This window comes from Chaetodon auriga, chromosome 10 (genome assembly GCF_051107435.1).
Source record: "Chaetodon auriga isolate fChaAug3 chromosome 10, fChaAug3.hap1, whole genome shotgun sequence".
Classification (NCBI taxonomy): Eukaryota; Metazoa; Chordata; class Actinopteri; order Chaetodontiformes; family Chaetodontidae; genus Chaetodon; species Chaetodon auriga.
This window is the reverse complement of record NC_135083.1, coordinates 5,837,704-5,856,487: the sequence shown is the minus strand read 5'-3', so window position 1 is coordinate 5,856,487 and position 18,784 is coordinate 5,837,704. Positions and strand designations below refer to the sequence as shown.

At 42.7% G+C, this 18,784-nt stretch overlaps 1 protein-coding gene across 1 annotated transcript; it reads right to left on the bottom strand.

Annotated features, from left to right (window-relative positions):
- Window positions 1-2,609: 2,609 nt before the first annotated feature.
- Window positions 2,610-12,528, bottom strand: opn7d (opsin 7, group member d). Its single transcript, XM_076740104.1, has 6 exons — window positions 12,274-12,528; window positions 6,235-6,325; window positions 5,993-6,155; window positions 5,427-5,554; window positions 4,991-5,325; window positions 2,610-4,702 (listed from the first exon to the last, which is right to left on the bottom strand). The coding sequence occupies exons 2-6, from the start codon at window positions 6,323-6,325 to the stop codon at window positions 4,220-4,222; spliced, it is 1,200 nt and encodes a 399-aa protein (XP_076596219.1). The 5' UTR covers window positions 12,274-12,528; the 3' UTR covers window positions 2,610-4,219.
- Window positions 12,529-18,784: the final 6,256 nt, after the last annotated feature.

Below are 18,784 nucleotides of genomic sequence, written 5' to 3'. Positions count from 1 at the left end.
ATTTACTGTTGTTCAAATTGTAAACCATCCATTTGCATATAAATAAATAGCTGAGTAGCTAGAAAAGCTAAATAATAAAAATAAAAAGTAATAATCTGAAAATTGCACCCAGCTGCAGAGCTTGGAATTGAAAATGAAATGGTTTTGTAGCCTGACATGCTGGTAAATTTTATCACACATTATGACCTTCTTAATCTATTTCCAAAATATTTTTCTAACTTTATTGTAGAGATGATTTTCGTTATTGATTTATTGTCAGGTTATTTTCTTGATTGATGAATTGTTTGGTCAGAAAATAGTGAAAAATGCCCATCACATTTTTCTTAAAGCTCAGATTTGTATTTTCGATGTGATTTGAATTCAATTTGATTGTTCGATTGTTTATCAAAGTAGTTGCTGATTGTTTTTGTCAACTTTCTGATCCTCAGAACTCCAGTAAAGATGCCGCAAACCGCTGGTGTGGCAGTGGGCGAAGACATTCGGGTGGATCTAAGTCTGACGTCAAAATGAACCTGTCAAGCACGACTGTGGACTTCTCAGCCAAGAGGTAGGATGAAGGAAACTAAACACATCAAAGTTCCCTTAATCTTTCTTTCTTTCAAACACTCATATTTAAGAACAAAAACTGCCCTCGAGTCACCACTGAGCCACCGATGTCAGGCCGATAATCAAACATGCCAAAATAAGTTTGTGTTTTGCTTTAACTGTGTGCCTGGGGTGGAGCTGCTGCACAGGAACAGCTGGTACGGCAAGTCATGGTCTGGATTTCAAGGGAGAGAGTCAGAGTTTGAGGGAACTGAGGAGCCTAAACATGGGACCTTTTCAGAGTTAAATCAGATGAGTGTAAAGACGTGCGGTGCGATGTTTTGGATCTGTCGCTGTGTAAACTCCACTCTCATTGTCTTTGAAGCGACTCCTCATTGAAGCTTTTGGCTCCAGCTTTTGGATGCTGCGCTGGGTAAACTCTCCCTCCATCTGTGATGGCAGAACAATGCATTGGGTAAAATTTAGAATCGTGTTAACTGTTAAGTTTCCATGTGTTTCTAGAAAAGAAGCTTACGCAGCCCAAAATCAAGAATCTCGCACGTAACAGTCGCAGTAATCCCAAACTATCGAGGTAAATCATTGTTTTTGATTTAGTTTGTGGCTTTGAAAAATATCCAACTTCTGTGTGTGTGTGCATTAATCTTCCAGTTTTCCTAAATGTAATGTGCCATATCAGTTCTTTTTCTTTGAATTCCTCCTCTGGCTGCATCTCAGAGCTCGCCCGTATTGGTTGTGAGGGAAAGCTTATCCTCCAGACTTTTCTTCTTTTTTTTTTTACACTGAGGGAAAATAAATTGCTTTGCATCTAAGTCGAAACTTCATGCATATTAGCTCGGGCTCCCTGCTGGCACGATGGTTTTCATTTTCATTTATTCCACTTCACTTCAGCTCTGATAGAAGTAGATCACTTCAGCAGATCCACTTTATTGATCCACTCATCTCTGTTTTGCATTTTTTTAAGATTTAAACCCCAGTGTGTTTTCTTATATGTGCTTTTGGATGCACATGTGTGTTATCTTCAAAGGGCTGGAAACCCCCCAGCTGTAGCTTTGCTGTCATCATGATTTTGGTCAGCGTGCTCAGAACTACTCCTCTGCAAAAGGCTGTCTCAGTGGCAAACAAAGATACGATGAAGCTGCAATAAACTGGAGTATTGCAGTCCATTAAACGGAGAAGCCGCTCGACTCCTTAAGAGTGCTTTTACACATTAACCTTGTCCATTCGTTTTAAATATCTCATTAGCTTAAGATGATTTTTCTTTTAGTGAAGGATAGCGTTGTAGCTCCTAGCAAACAGATTTATCAGTTTATGCAGACAAATAATTAGATGGATCTTTAGATTTTATTTTAGATAAGACAGTTTTGCTGCCATTTAAACCAATTACTCAAAGTGAGTAATACGAAATAAACAGTTGACTTGGTTTTTGTTGATTTTTATTCTTAGAATTTCACTTTTAGTGTATTTGAGGGCAAGCAGTCTTGTCTTTCTTTTTCTGCCGCGGCGTCTTGTTAAACACTAATGCTTTTGTCTAAGGGGAGGTTTGTTTCAGCCTCTGGAAGTGTCGCACACCAACCCGGGAATGTTAAACAGACACCAGAGCGATCTGCTGCCGATAAATGTCACTTCACTGCTTTATAGAAAATTAGATTGCCAGTGAATCTGAACCCGGTGTGCTCTTGAGTTAATGGAATAATGTTAATATTTCCAAAGCAACACTTCCTCACTCTTGATTAGAAAATTAGAAAGTCACATAGGTGTGTTTTCTTCACTGAAGAACAGAAAAATTGTTAAAAATAAAGAATATTCTTCAAAGGTTTCTTACTTTGATGGCTGCTGTGCTATAATCTGTTATGCTACGATTCTATTGACCATTTACTTCACATTTCACACTGTGCCTTGATCCTGGCGTGACTGTGATGGCTAGTGACACTCAGTCAGATTCTTTGATTTCATCTAAATCGAAGAGGCTTCAACAGTCAGAGCTGCACAAAGTTCCTGCTTTCCAGAAAAATCGAACCACAGCGATTATTCAGTGTTTTTATTTTTTTAGGAAATAAAGCTGCACAAGAATAGGTTTTGATTTCAACACGTACAGTATGCTTTTCTTTATATGCATACATGAAGCCACACGACACAGTACCACATGAAAGAGGGAGAGCAGAATTCAATGTCGCACAGCCCTGTTTGTGTTTTTAGGCTCAGCAAACTGGCTCTCAGTCTACCGGGAGGATCAGACATGGTTGTTAATATCATAACTGATTAAAGGCCAAAGAGAAATTGATTATAATTGATGGCTTCATTTTTACAATAAGTACTCTTAAATTAGAATAAGAAAATGAGCAGCAGAAGACAAAGAGAAGAGCGTCTGTAATCTAATATCCGTTACAGATTATAGACACTTCCACATGTGCACTTTATGTCAGTTTAGTTGGGAAAATCATTATCTGTGACCAGGGAGCTTCATGTGTTTTCACTGCTATAGGTCACATTGAACATCCTATTTTGCATTTGTTCTGACATGAATACCTCAATAGATATATAAATATAATAAATATTTATAAAAATGTATTTAACTGGTTTCTTGAACTTTGAAATGGTCTTAAATTACAGGTGTCACTCATTTTAGTGAGTACTGTGTTTTCTGTACAGAGCAGATCCCCTTCAGTGTTAATCTAATGTAATCAAGCTGAAATCAGAATTAAACATGAGTGTCCAAATACGATATTGTCCTCCTGGAAGCGGTCCTCAGGTCTACAGTGTGCAGACTCGGTTTTGCCTGTGTTATCCAACAGTCTACAGTAGTGTAAGTAAGAAGTAAGTGTGGACCTCTTCACTACAGTGATTCTCCACCCGAATCTGTCTTTTCAGTATCACATACTCACACCTCCCTGTAGGCTTGAAGCGGCTGCTAAAAGTTGGCTGTTTGATTCCTTACGGAAAACAGCAGCTGTCAGTTTGAGTTTATGTCTCCGTTACAATAGATTCCAATGGAGACAAGGACGAGGCGTCCGTAGAAACATCCAGGCCTATAGGGGGTGAATACTTGATCATTTTGGGAGGAGTAACAGCTTCACCTCCCGGGATTCAGCATTCATGCGATGGTTATACATGTCCTTTGATTACATGTTAGTCTGTTAGTCTTGCCATTACAGGAAGGACCATGAACAATTTCTTCACGTCCTTTAAAATCCTGTACAATAATTCTATATGTCTTTATATATCCTTTTGGTTGCACAGGCCAGATAACAAACACAGTTCATCCTCACATTACGTGTTCCCGCTGTATGTGAAAGATGATGAGCCGCTTTAAAATGTCACACATTTGCCTAATTAACCTTGAAGCCAGCCGAGGTTCTCCTGTCTCATTTTCTGCTCCCTCAGGATCCAGTTAGGTTACTGTTCACTAAAATTAAACGGGAAACATTGCAAGTATATGCTTCTGTGGCAGATCTCAGACGAAGCCAGCACTGTGTGGATTTTTGGAAAATTTCCATAATGAAGGGGCGGTGTATGAGTGACTTTCTGTGGTGTTGTCATGCCATAAAGTCTTGGTCAACCACACTCATTATAACTTGTGCAGGCCCTTTGTTGTTGTGCTGTCTCTGCTCAGTAATCTGTCTTTTTGAGCACCTGTCCCATCTTGTTTGCCTCACAGAAGGAGGAGGTTGTATCACTAGAGTAAATCAGCCTGTGGTTTGGCTGGGAGCTGGCTGACTGTCACCTCTCTGTAGGTGGATCCAGTCAGGATGCAGGCAGTCCTTTGGGGAGTGGTCACATGACACAGCTCTGCGTTGTCAGTGCAGTGCAGACAGGCCCCATAGCTCTCCTGCTGTCCATTTGAAAAGCGCGTGGAGATGCTCGTGTCCTTGTTGCGCTGCGAGGTGGATCCGAAGCGTTCTTTCGGATCCGACTGTGGGCTTCCCCGGTAGAACCTCTGTCGCAACACAGACGTGTCTCTGTAGAGACACTCGCGAAAGTTTGGCTTACACAGCAGGTAGACCATAGGGTTGTAGATGGTGGACGACTTAGCAAATATGGCAGCAAGGGCGAATGCATCAGGAGGAACCTGGGTGGCGTCTCCGAAAGCGGCCCACATGGCCACGACAGCGTATGGGCTCCAGGCACCCAGGAAGCCTATACATACGGCTACTGACAGCTGTGGAGAAGAAACATTCACACGTACACATGCAGCCACTCGTACATGGATACACACATCATGGCATGCACAAGATTTATTTAGTGTCAAACAAGCGGCAAACTAAACCTAAATCGTGTCACAGCACACAGAGAGCTACATATGCCTGAGAAGATTCTGCAAAGCTAAAGCTATCAGCAAAGCATTTTTATAACCTTTGAATCATTTACTGTCTCATATCCTTTTCAAATTCTGTCAGCTGCAAATCCTGAAGTCAGTGACGCTGAAGCAACACTCAAATCCTCTGACCTTGACAATGAGAGCGTGTGCATTGGTGGTCTTGGTCTGTGGTGACACATGCTGCTGGACGGCCTGACGCGACCCCCGCACTGTCAGCAGGATGAACGTGTAGGAGAGGAAGATGATGGTGCAGGGCAGAGCGTAGCAAAAGACGAACAGGCAGATGATGTAAGACAAAGCTGAAAGCTCGTGGTTGGGTGCATGCCAGTCAATGCAGCAGGCTGTGCCGTAAGGTTCGGCGCCGTAACGTCCCCACTGAGCCAAGGGCCCGACGGCAAACACAGATGCATAACACCACACTCCAACCACCAGGAGGCGGGCGTGCAGCGAGGAGAACTTGTTACCTGTTCAGACAGGAGATTGAAAAAGATGCTTCGTAATGATTGTGGTCATTTTTTCTGCTTTGTGATAAAATCATACGTCTCGTAGTTCATCATGCCCTCACCATGGTTAGGGAAACAGACTTTAAGGCAGCACACGAAGGAGAGGGCTGTGAGGTTGGTCAAGCTGCATAGACCAAACAGCACTCCACACATAGCATAGAGCTGACAGACGGTTTCTCCAAACAGCCACCTGTACACACAAATGAGGGGGAAATGGAGATGTGGTCAGACCGGGGCTGCAACTGATTACCATTGTAATTATCAGTTATTCTGCTAATGATTGTCTTGATTCATCGAGTCCTTGTTTGGTCTGCACAATGTCAGGAAACAGTGAAAAATGCCTGGCACAGTTCCCTTAAGCTCAAGGCAACGTCTTCAAATTGCTTGTTTTGTCCGAGCAGCAGTAGTCCAAAACCCAAACCTATTCAGTTTGCAATGATGTAAATCAGAAAAGCAGAAAATTCTCAGAATTTAGAAACTGGAACCAGGCAATGTTTGGCTTTTTTGATCGAAAATATCCATTTTTAATTAATTATCACGATGGCTGCAGCTTACTGTCAGCAGTTGCTGTTAACAGTCTGTTGTTTTTACACATAGAATAGAAGGATCAGGGCAACATGAGATACACCTGTGTGAGAAAGCTGATGGTATTGCCAATGGGAATAAAGACAGCGTCATCCCAAGGTCACTGATAGACAGATTGATGATGAAGAACTCTGCCGGCTTCAAGGTCGACCGCTTGTGATACGCAACAAGTAGCAGGATGCAGTTGCCCAGGAGGGACAGCACACCTGTGAGGAGAGGGAAAGCGACTGAGCCGAGCTGGAGGTTGTGCGGCTGCGGGGATTTGTCATGCATGCGTGAACTTACAGAATGCGCTGTAGAGCGAACCCATGAGGATGTCGTGCTCCTTGGAGATGGTGGAGGCAAACACAGCAGATATGTCTGAAGCATTTCCCATCTAAAATGTTGAACATTAGCACACAGACAAGTTAACTGAGAATAAGGCAACAATTCAAGAATGCACTCAGACTCAGGCTCCACTGATGTTGGCTCGGCTGAAAACACTCAAAAGGGAACAAATGCATTGTTGAAAGAGTGTCCAATAACTGCAGCGAAAGCCACTTCCTCACTGCTGGGTGTCAATATTTGAAATCAAATAAACATTTCTTCTGTTTTGTTTCAAATGCGTCGTAAATGTCATCTATTGCCTTTAGTGCAAGCTGTGCTGTCTTACTGTCTTTGCTGTAGCGTACTTCCAGCCTGCAGGACCAGATGTAGAAATAGATGAAAAAGCTTTGTTTTTTTATAAAATATAATCCTGTGCAAAAGACAAGGACAGTTTATATTAAATAGAAATATACAAAGCAGGATTGACAGATGGAAAGAATCAGAAAGATTGTGCCTTTCAGGATTTACAGCAGGAGCACGAGATGAGAGATTGAGAGCTGGAGAACAAAACAGCCGTGATTAAGATAACATGAGCTCAAATTCGCCAGAAAAAAGGAATGAGATTGCAGTGTTGTCCCCAGCTGACACATGTTTACACATGATGCAATCAGGCACGCAGGCAAATGCAAAGCACACCAAGTGATAGAATAGTTAAATGATGAGCAGAGGTGAGGGGGTGTTCACCGTGCCACAGCAGATGCTCAGCGCTAATAAATCAACCTAATAGATTGTTAGAAAAATCTTAAGTGTTTTCTCAACATCGGTCGAAGCACGTCAGAGGCACTCATGCTCTTTGTCATGAGCCAGACACTTAATCAAGGCAATCGGTATCTTTCTGCCCATATACAGTGTATCTGCAAACAAGATGATGGCTGCTATTCAGCGCATCGCCTTGCTTGATAGAAGAATGAAGAAGGAAATAGAGATCCGGGAGGAAAGCACCGTGCAGGAGGCGATTCTGGAGCAAGTGCTATCAGAGATAATACAGAAGCAACATTGACTCTCAAGGACTCAGGCAATCACACAGGATAAAGAACGAGGATTCATTACTATGCAAGTCAGCACGCCAGTCAATGACGAAACGTCCAGTCGGTCTGAGTGGAGGAGACTCAGCAGAGTAAGTAGTTATGGCCAGTTTTAGTGCCACTCAAACCCAAGAACTCCACCATAATGTCAGCACAATGAAGTACTCTGTTATTAATAAAACATATTCGCTGGAGCTCAATGGGAGGTTCAATTTATCAGCAACGTTGGCTAATATGCAAAGAGAAATTGGATTACAATGGTTTGCAGCCTGCATATATACTGTGTGTGTGTGTGTGTGTGTGTGTGTGTGAGCGAGAGAGAGACTGCGTAAGTTTGTGTATGTATGCAGTCCTGGACTAAATCCTCCTTCATGAAGGTAGAGATTGTGCGTTTTTCTTGAAACTGTTGCAGAGAGATGTGGAACTGTATTGCATTAAACTGACAGGTGTTCCTGTTGTTTTGTTAACCCCATTCACAGTCACAGGCATTACAACTCAACAGATCCACAAACTGCAGCGCCTCGACACCAGTTTCAGCAAAAACCAAAAATGCACTACAGTGTAGTTTTAGCTCGGAGGATCTGCTGAACTGGCAGCTAAATGTCTGTAATGATCGACTGGACTCAACAACACATCCAGTACCTTCGTCTCTCATATTTTATGCAATCATAAATTACCAGTCCTGTTTTTTCTGCCACAACAATGCAACTAAGTGATGCAAAAGACAGTTTGAAAAGGCATTTTGTGGGTGCGTGTTTCCTCAGTGATAACTGTACAAGCAGGCTTGAGAGAGAGGCGTCCGCACACTCCGATCTGAGCAAAAGATGTTTTATCTCCCGCAAGCTCTCGGATAGAAACTGTCACGTCAGGAGGATTTAAAGCTCGCATTACTCAGAACAACTTTTGCACAGATCTGAGTGTGTGGTTGCTTCTCTCTCAAGTGTGCTGGCCTTTAAGCTCTAACACCTCCGCCAAGCCTGAGTGAGCAGTATTTCCCTTGATTTTTTTTTTTTTTTAACAAATCCTCTACTGTATAATTTAGGAAATGGTGTTGCTTTTTTTTTAGAAAGTATTGCATTGAACCTGCATCGTTTAATTTAGCACATTAACGCCTTAAAGTGCACCTTTTTAACAGTAACGGGCACATTTACATGACATTACCGTCAAATACATCTGGAGAGCTGAACTCTGTATCGGAACATGTTTATGTAACCAGAGGAACAAAACCAAGACGACCCTCAGCCACGTGAGCGTGAAAGCGAGAGGGGGGAGGTAGACAGGGAGAGCCGGGGAGAGCTTAGCCAGCTGAACTGTGCCTTTGGTCCGCTGTGACAGATTGAGTATTTTGAGACTGGCTGAGCTGTGACACTACTGTTATCATGTCTGTGAGCCAGGCTGAATAACTCCTCTGTTCAGCTGTGATTAATTGGGACGCCTTTGAGACGGGGACGGGGACATTGACCTCCAGATGATGATGTTGTGGCCAAACCATATATTGCCAGCTGACCGTTATCCCTCATTATTTCATTTCTGAGTCACATGTGCACCTCGCCCACTGGTGCCCTCACCTGTCTGCCCAGGTTTGCTGTGTCCGTGCAGACGTTCTGACTGTGTGCTTTACTCGGGAAAAGATTTGAATTTATCTGTCTGCTGTCAGCATGACAAATAATCTCCAAGTCTGTGACAAGCTTCACTGCCGCATGTCATCAAAATTGTGCGAGATTCATGTGATGCCACTGAATCCGGGGCTGTCACTCATTAAATTTAGATGGCTGTGGTCAGAGGAGATAAGCAGCCATTTAAAAGCTGACAGGCGTGTCAGGATGTCTAAGCGCGGCGGCAAAGAGACCACATGCACGAGCTCATGAGCAGTGACAATTACGATGTCAGTGTGTCTGCGTGCTTTGCAGAGATTGGCAGCCAGTGGCATAGCTCAATCTTTGACTTGGGTTTAAATCTGACCCCGAGCGTTTCTGAAACTCTGAGATTCTGTCAACATAAATATCTGTTTCTCTGATGGAAGCCGGATTAAGTCGGGATGTTTAATATCAGTGAAATAATGACGCCATTGACGAGGGTGATTTTATCTCGGCATCATCTTTGCGATCACATCCAGCCAATGAGACCTTTGACTTTATGAATTATGAAACATGTGTGTGCGTGTCGATGCAGAGTGTCGCTGTATCTTGTGTGCTTGAGCTGACTGACCTGCCCTGTTCCTCGTGCATTTACGTTGTTTTCATTAGTGCGTTTCAAGGCAATATTGGGCATCTTTTTATTATGTTTGCTCTTATATGTTAAAAATGTGCCGACAAAGAAGCTGAGAAGAAAACTGTCCAACTGCTGATTTTAGTGTCTGTAGAAAATTGTGATGTTGCCATTACCAATAATATTGTTTGATTATTTTTCTTTGCTCTGTTTGTTTGCAACATGCTGCTTTTTTAGCCACGTCCTCTCAAATATTCCCAGTGTAGAGCAAAGTTAGATACAAATGTCCACATTAGGGCTGCAACTAACTTTTGTCTCCGGTTATTTTCTCCATTCATTCTTTACTCATTTAGTCTCTAAAATGTCTTTACGGTTTCCCAGAGCTCAAACCTCAGATTTCCAAAAATCTAGAACCTAAAGACATTTAATTAAATATCATAAATGACAAGGAAATCTTTATTTTTAGATGAAACAAGTGAGCATGTGTCACTTTTGCTTGAAAAATAACCAACGATTAACAAAATCGTTATTCGTTTTTTTTTTCCATAGACTAATCCCTGCAGCTGTAGTCACATTTTAGTGTGCAAACTATTTGTACTGTTAGTATTTTATCAAACTAGTGATTCACTGTATTGTGCAATATTTCATCGCCTCCACTTCAACACATACGACACAGTGTCCCCTGACGGCTTTGTGAGACCTTTGTGAGATTGAAGTGGACTGTGTTCACCCTCGCTGTGTGTGACCGCCTCCTCGCCTGAGAGTGACTGACAGTGACAAGTGAATGCCATCACGGTACAATATTTACACTGTGTTTTAGCAGCATGACAAGGAGTGGTTGGAGGCAGCTCTTTCAGACATCGCAGGGCACGCTGTGACATATCTTATGTAATGACTGTGGTGAAAGATGACACGATACAGTGTGTTTAGAAAGCATTGCAGTGCAGTCATCTGACCCTGGATCAGTTGTTACCTGCTGATTAGATGTGGGCGCTGATTATTATCATACACAATCATCCGTCTGTCAGGTCCAGACTGATATATCTCAACAATTATTTGATGGACAGCGAGAAAACACTGTGCAGATATCAGATATGGATGCTGATGACTTCAGTGATCCGCTGGCTTTTCCTCTAGTGCCACCCTCAGGTCAGAGTTTTCACGTAACCTGTGAAATATCCCAACATCTGCTGGATGGATTGGCACAAATTTTGGTTCAGATGGTGACCAGACAGTGAATCCTAATGACTCTGGGCAATGCAGCAGTGAACTGTTCGAGCCTGCTGAAAGCTCGCTCACACACACTCTGAACAGTCAGAGATTTGTTCACATTTCGGTACAAATGAACAGTTTACTTTGATGTAGAGAGACGGATTAAATACTGTTTGTAATTTCAGATTCTTCTTTTCTCTGTTTTGTCTCTTTTTTAGCCTGTGAGACAGCAGTAAAATAAAGAAGTGGGGGTGGAGGAGGATTTGATCTGAGGGCAGCAGTGACACAGATTTAGTCTCAGGGAATGGAGACTCTTATCATCCCATTGGTGCAGAGACAATTTATCATGAAAGGGCTGAAGCAAACAGCACAAACGCTGGCCATTTGACATGTCCTTAAGGCTAACAGGATTACTTCTCTGGCAGGGGTTCACAATAAACAAACAGAATTCCTCATATAAGATAATATAATCTCGAATATTGATCAGGCTTTAATGCCCTGAGTCTCTGAGCTAAATGCCAACAGGAAGGACCATAAAGAATACAAAATAGATAAATAAGTACAATTCTGCCACCCTGGTTAAGTCATCACCACTCAACCACAACCGCTTCCCCTTCATGACACAAACATGTTACATAACCGCAGTCTGACTGGGTATGGGAAAGTAAACATTTCTGTGTCAATTATGGGTAAATGTCTTCCCGGAGACAGCAGGTTTAATTTGTTATCTGCCTTTGCCTCTGATCCTCAGCTGAAGGTCATTCACTGTGTTATATCATGTTGTGTCCAACAGGAAGACATCATACTGTGGCATCATCATCGGTCATTGTCAACACACATCGATTCTCTGCTGTGAGGCTTGAGTGAGAACTCACAAACAAATGAATCGCCGCTCACACAAGTGTGCAGTAAACAGGAATAGGCAGTTCATGCGCGCAGGCACACACATAACATGTGGCAAGCAGCCTGAGCTCAAGTCAACAGTCTCGAAAATGGTCGATTTAATGACAGCTACAACTTTGATAACGAGAGCAGTTGTTTTTTTTTGAAGACGGGGTCGATCAGTGATCTCATCAATAATCCTGCCGGAGATCCCGCAAATTGGCTGTGGAGCCTGTGCCTTCATATCAGCAGCACTGCAGCCAGCACAAGCCGCTTTCACTTCCTTGAGATAGTACTGGAAACTTAACTAAACGTCCTTCAGTAAATGCCCTTTTAATGCAACCAGATGTTATCGTTTTAGAGGGAGAGTTGGGAGATCACAACCACTGTGAGTCAGAATAAACCTTCAGACCCACTGCACAGAAAAGAAAAAGAAATAACAAGAATAATTATTTTTAAAGGCACCGCTGATTCTGCATCTCTCTGTTCATTCCTTGCAAACATTGAGAACAACATCAGCAAAATATGGAAGATCAAACAAGTGCGTCATCATCAACAATCCTGCTTTTTGTTATTGTCCAGTCTCTTTATATTGCACTGGAAACAGAAACCCCAACGCTGTGCTGCTTACCTTTCAGGGAGGAATGACTTGTCCTCAGTTAAACTCATTGAGGCCAGGTGGAGAGCGGGACACAGAGGAGAGGAGCTTGGCCAGCCAGCGACAGGGAGACAGACAGAGAGACAGAGACAGAGAGCGAGGGGTGGACCGGGATCTGTTTCAGGCTCACGCTGAAGAGTCCGGTTAAGGTATTCTCCTCCTCTTCAATGACACACTTACACACATCCAGCCAGGTGGACGCGCACTCGCTCTCTCATACAGCATATGCACTCATCATCATTGTAGAGATGCATTGAGCCCCACTGATGTAGAACGAAAAGCCCACAGTGACGGCAGGTCAGCCTGAGAGAGGGAGAGAGGGAGGGAGAGGGAGAGGGAGAGAGAGATCAACATAATACTGACAAGCTCTGGGTGTCTGATGACTCAAACTACCACTCCCCGCCCCGTTTCCTCTATCCGTCCTAACGTGCTACTTTCCGCTATACTTACCGCCGGCACTTTGATTTGTTTCTACAATTGAGATTATTCACCTTCTTTACACGTGTGAATCATGTGTCTGAGTAATGCATGTAAGGTGGGTTTTCCCAAGTCACCTTCCACACTTTACTCGCACACAGCTGCTCATTTCTGCACCTATGAGCAACTGTGTGTGTGTGTGTGTGTGTGTGTGTGTGTGTGTGTGTGTGTGTGTGTGTGTGTGTGTGTGTGTGTGCGCACACTTAGAAAACTGGCTGTTGACTATAAATTCATATGGGTGGATGCAACAGTGTCAAGGTGAATTTTGATCCTATTTAACATTTGAATGACTTTCTCTCTGAATATAAAATCCAGTATGATTTTAATGGGATATTAATATTGCAGGATGTGTCTGTGAAATGGTCATTTTAGCTGAAAGCCAGAGTGGGAAGAATCAGGATGGGATTCCTCATCGTGTGAATGGGATATTGGAGGGCGTTTGACCATCATTTATGAGGTTATAGAAGAAAAAAGAAAAGTCGCAACTGGCAGTTAATGATTATGTTAGTGTCCATTGAGAATCACAAAATGTTTGATGCATGATGTGTGACTGGAATGAGATTTTTTTTGGGTGATTGTGCTTATTTCCAGGGTGCGAACTGAGTGTGATAGCCACTTATGAAAATAGAGTGTCATCCTTGGCCACACAGTAAATTCAGTCCTGTTAGGGAGCATTTGAACTGCACCTGAAGCGCTGTGTCACCCTACTTTATCACATCCACCCATGCAGTTTGCTCGGAGCGGCGCCGCTCCCAGGCTGACAGTCATGGAAAGCTGCTTAAGGGAGCGTGGGCTCGCTCGCTGAGCTGTGCCGAGGCTGCGCTGAGGCTGCAGGGCTGTCAGAAAGCTGTAAAGAGCAGCGCTGTCATATTAATAGTTCTGCACAGGGTCCTGGTCCTTCTCAGGCTGCTCGATCTGTCACGTTTAGATGAACTTAGTGTCATAGCCAGTGGTCTGCTCCAGTATGAAGTCCCTTCATGACTTATTGGAGATGACAGTAGGCAGGAAATGATCAGAACGAAAGGGAATTATGAGAGACCACGTTGAACATGAGTGCGATCACTTTCCATCAGATCATATTAATGTGGCCACGTCGGCCCGTCCGTCAGGTTGGTCCAAACTGAAATATCTCAACTGCTGTTTGATGGATTTCCATCGATTATGGTATAGATATTCATGTCCTGCGGAGGGTGAATCCTCATGACTCTGGTGGTCCCTGGGCTTTCCCTCTAATGCCACCAGCAGCTCAGTTTTCACCAACCTGTGAAATAAGGCTCAGTGGTATGACAGCATATACCGTGCAACGGCAGAAATGTGTCCACCGGCAGCGCCTGTCCACCGAGGGAGCTGCCCCTTAACATGCATTTGCACACTGTCATTCACAGTGAATACACTGCATCCCTGCTACACCGCGAGCGAGTGGCGTGTTGGTATGACACTAATAAGTGTGGCTGCTATGTGCTCTTCTCTGCATGTCTGTGCACTGCTCTCCACTCTGTTGTTGACATGTGGATACGTTTAAATACATGTTGATTTAATGCAAAAACAGTCATCATTACAGAGGAGTCCTCCTCCTCCTCCTCCTCCTCCTCCTCCTTCGAGTCTTGTGTTTTTAACTTTAGCGTCGACTCCTGTGAGGCAGATCATTTCGTTTGTGTGGAAGTTCGAAATGAAAGAAGAAAATAGTCAAATGTGAGATATTTTAATGAAACGCTTACTGGCCGATCAGTGCTTTTGGGTCTGCATCCAAAAATAACATTCAAAGTGGTTAAAGCAGGAGCGTCAGTAAAGCAGTTTGCATTTATCTGATGTGAGTGATTCTTACGCTGCGTGTGGTCCACAGTTGTTTTACAGTGTATGAAAACCTCCATCTGTTCATTACGTCCCTGCAGCCGTCTAAAGGCGGCAGGACAGGTTCATTGATAAGCCTGCAGCCCCCGAATGGAAATAATATGCACGGCTGTCCACTTCATTTAACTTGATTCAATTACATACAAATGACACCAGGCTGCTGCAGAGCGACCGCACACACCTCGGCACACATGACCATAACTGAAGACGACTGCTCTGCCTGTTTATGTGGGAGACATCGGATGACTGCAGCTCATTATTCCTGTGTGTTGCAGCCTTGTTTCCAACTTTAAAAAAAATGTTCAGTGGTTCATGTTTTATTCTGGAAATGCATTATGAAGCAAACACTGCTGGATCACTTTTTAAGATATGATGTAACCATTCGCAACATGAAATACAGTAAAATGATGAGTTAAATAGCATCGGAGTGACGCAATCAGACAAACTGCTTCACCAAACGATTTTTTTTATCATTTATTTCTGTCAAGTTTGTGCTTTTAGCTGTTAAAAAAACCCGCATCTGCCTCTGATTCGTGGTGCCGTGTGTTCACATAGTGGCGCTCTGCACCATCCAGACACAAATACGACTCCCAGAGAGGCAGATTCTTCAGTTGTTGGGTTGTTGTCATCATGTGTCACTCTGATTTTAGAGCGATGGGACCAGGACTGCGATCGGCTGAGAGTGTATTTATTTATCACCTCACTCTCCAGTCACTCAGCCTTATGCACTCTGCACAGGGGCTGGGTGACGGCTCATGTATGAACCAAATAGCCAGTGTGTTTGCTCCTATCTTTAGCACCAGTCATTGTGCTTGTGCGATAACATAACAGCAAACTCTGGGACTGAAAAATGAAACCCATGCAGAAGTGCCAAAAACTGCATTGAATTTTTATACAACTCACTCTTTTAAACTATATTAAGGCTTAAAGTTCTGCATAATTATGGACTTGGCTGGCTTGAGTGACAGCTAGCTGCTAGGTTTCAGCAACTGAAGCTGAGAAAACATGGATCGGTGCCTCCCTGGTAGCCGTGGCCCTGAATCTGTTTCAATGCTAAAGATCTGTAAATTACTTCTACACTATTACCTAAAACGCAGTCAGCTATTTTGTGACACATGTTCTGACTGGGTAGTGATCTCAAATTGTCATCCAGCCTTCGATGAGGCTCGCAGTGGCAGTGGACTGAGAGCAGAGGCCATCCCTCAACCTTTTGAGAGGCTGGATTACAAACCTTTTGGCTGTAGTATTAATCCGATGAGCCGCTGCAATATGACTAATTGGCGCTGCTGGAAATTTTGGTCTGACTCTTACCAGTGAATAATTTGAATGTGAATGTAGGATAATGAGCGCCTTTTACAGATGATCACATTTTTTTTTCTGTTATTGAAGTAGCAACTGTCACTCTAATTAGTGAATCCTACATTCTGCCCCAAGACGAGGAGGAAAGAGAAAATGAGGAGAGCACATCTGAGGCGCTGGTGAAATCAAACCTAGTTTCATATTGGACATCTTCTCTGAAAATAGCGCGGATCCATTACATCATCAGCTATTTCACCAAGATCCTCTGTTAATTAAACCAACGTAAGTTATCTGAACTTGATTATGTTTCTTCAAACAAAATTTAAATAGTTCTCATATTGCAAAGTGTAATCACAATGATCACAGAGTAAATGCAATATTATAACATTCATACCATCGTTTCTTGCTTATCTTGACAAATAAGGAAGTCATAGTCATGTTGCATCATATTGCATTAATAACTGTCATTAGCATAAGATGATGATTACACTGATTTACAGTCACGTGTCTGTTTTATTATGAGGCCCAAGTTATCATTTTTTGACTCATTCCTGCATGAGTGGAAGGAGAGAACGACCACAATGTCATGTCACAGCAGTTTGAGTCAGCAGGGGACTTTAAAGGTGCAGTGTTTATTTTGAGCTTCATACCCCCCACAGATGGATGAAAAACAGAAAAATCATCGGAAACCTGGTGTCATCGTTGCCAAAATAAAAGCGCTTTATTGTTACCTGAAGTGACTGAACAATACAGATGATGTGAAATTATGCCAAACGTGTCTATTAAGTAAGTTAAAAAAAATGGATTGGCTGCAGACCAGGACACTGTAAAGCAAAAGGACTGTGGACAGAAGTAAAAGCATCAAACGTTTCTCGCTGACACAACCTGATATAGATAAATGCACAATGAGAGGTGAACATAGAAAGACATCGTAATCAGAACATGAATGATCTGATGTGTCTTCTCATTGCCCCTTTCATAGGACATCACTCAGCTCAGTGTGTCCTCCCCGTGGACCAACTGTTCACTTCGTCCTCCAGCTATGAAAATACTTTTCTGTCTGTTTTTGAAACATAGTGATGCAGTTTCATGAGTTTCAAAGGAGAGAGAACAGAGAGGACACTCGATCTAAAGCAAACCACATGCAGATTGATGGTTTGCACACACTGTTAATGGATCTGTTAATTCTGCTTTTCAGTCACTGAAGGAAGCAGCACAACTAATTAAGCCAATGCAAGGTTGCCTGTGTTCTAGGTTGACATCATTACCAGTCTCACAATAAAAAAAAAAAAATACTCACAAAGCACAGTACTGAGGGACAAAGCCAGTATATCAACATATTTTTTGTGTACAAACACTCTTTGCTGACACAAGGACCAGATCAAGACACCAATTACATGAATGTCAGTGTTTTAATGGTTTTGGTTCTTCTAATTTTAAAGGGACTGAAACTGAACTGGGCTGAGAACAAGATTGGGACTGATGAAAGTAGCAAAGGTTCAGTCACATCTGTCATGCAATTTGGCTCAGTGTAGTTGCAGAGAGAGCTGCAAGTAATGGCTTTGGCTTTTGGCTTTGTAGCTGAGAGTTGGGTAAGAAGATTGATTCCACTCTCGTGTCGGTATATTAGATAATGGAGATAAACCTCAGAGTCGATTTGCTCAGCTCAGCATCGGCACCAGGCAGGAGAAAATGCTAGCTACCGACATTTCACCACCCAACACTACTATAGACCAATAATTAATACATTATATCTCGTTTAATTCGTACACAAACAAACATGTAAACAGGCTAGTTGTATTTTGACGGGGGGCTTTTGCCCCTGCCTTCAGTCTTTATGCTACGCTAAGCTAAACAACTCCTGGTTCTCTCTTCATGTTCAGTAAAATTATTAAAGTATTCTACTTTTAATGTTAGAATAGTGTTAATAACAATGTGTGAATAATCCTAATTGAAAAAACAGAACATTATTTCACAATGTGTTTAAAATATAAGAGGCTGTGAGAGGAAACAGGTGCTTGTTGTGCTGTTCACGCTTCATCTGATGTACTGATAAATGATCCAGTCCAGAGATGTTCAGTGCTTATGTGCAGGACTTTTGAACACTTTCTAATAGAAGGAAATTGTGGAAGATCATTGCTCCACAGGCGTGAAATAAGTCCCTTCTGCTGTCTTTGTTTGTCTTAATAATCTACCCTCCAATTTGAGGACTGAGCCAAATTGTCGTGTAGCACTCTGGCAAGACTCCATCTTCTGTGAGTGTCACAGCCAAGATATACAGAAATGTTTAGATAAGGAGTCAATATTTCATCTTCTTGACTCAACAAATCAGGATAATGAGTGTAATATTTCCACCACCGTGTCCCAGTATTTGCTATAATTTATTAATCATTTCAAACAGTCACGATGCTTTTACGATGTTTTAAAAATGCAGCTTTTCGTGAGTGCAAATGGACCTTATTCAGAACAGAGGACAGAAACCTGAGTACTGCTTTACACGTTACTGCTTCTTCAAAAACGTCAAATCCTGGAGTTTATTACTAAGAAGCTCAGCCCTTGATTTAAGGCGACCGTCTCCTCTCCTCCTGTGCGAGCCAGCTGTAATCAACACTATCCGTTCTCTGACCACCGGGACAAAAACTCGTCTTTCACCTCACGTTTCTACAGAGGACGCTATATAGGATGATTCACATTTTAGACGACAGCAGCCTTCTGCTTACTTGAATATCCTTTGTCCTCTGTCTTCGTGCCAGCTTTGCCTTTTACGACGTAGATGCATGCCTTGACCAGTGACCATGTGCCAGTTGTGCAGGGAGCATAACTCAGAATCGGATCCATGAGTGAGCAGTGAAGAGAC

Coding starts and splice junctions, on each gene's coding strand:
- opn7d (XM_076740104.1), bottom strand. CDS start 6,325: ATGGGAAATGCTTCAGACATATCTGCTGTGTTTGCCTCCACCATCTCC. Junction 6,156..6,234: donor TTCGCTCTACAGCGCATTCT/GTAAGTTCACGC, acceptor CTCTCCTCACAG/GTGTGCTGTCCCTCCTGGGC. Junction 5,555..5,992: donor CCATCAGCTTTCTCACACAG/GTGTATCTCATG, acceptor TTGTGTGTACAG/GTGGCTGTTTGGAGAAACCG.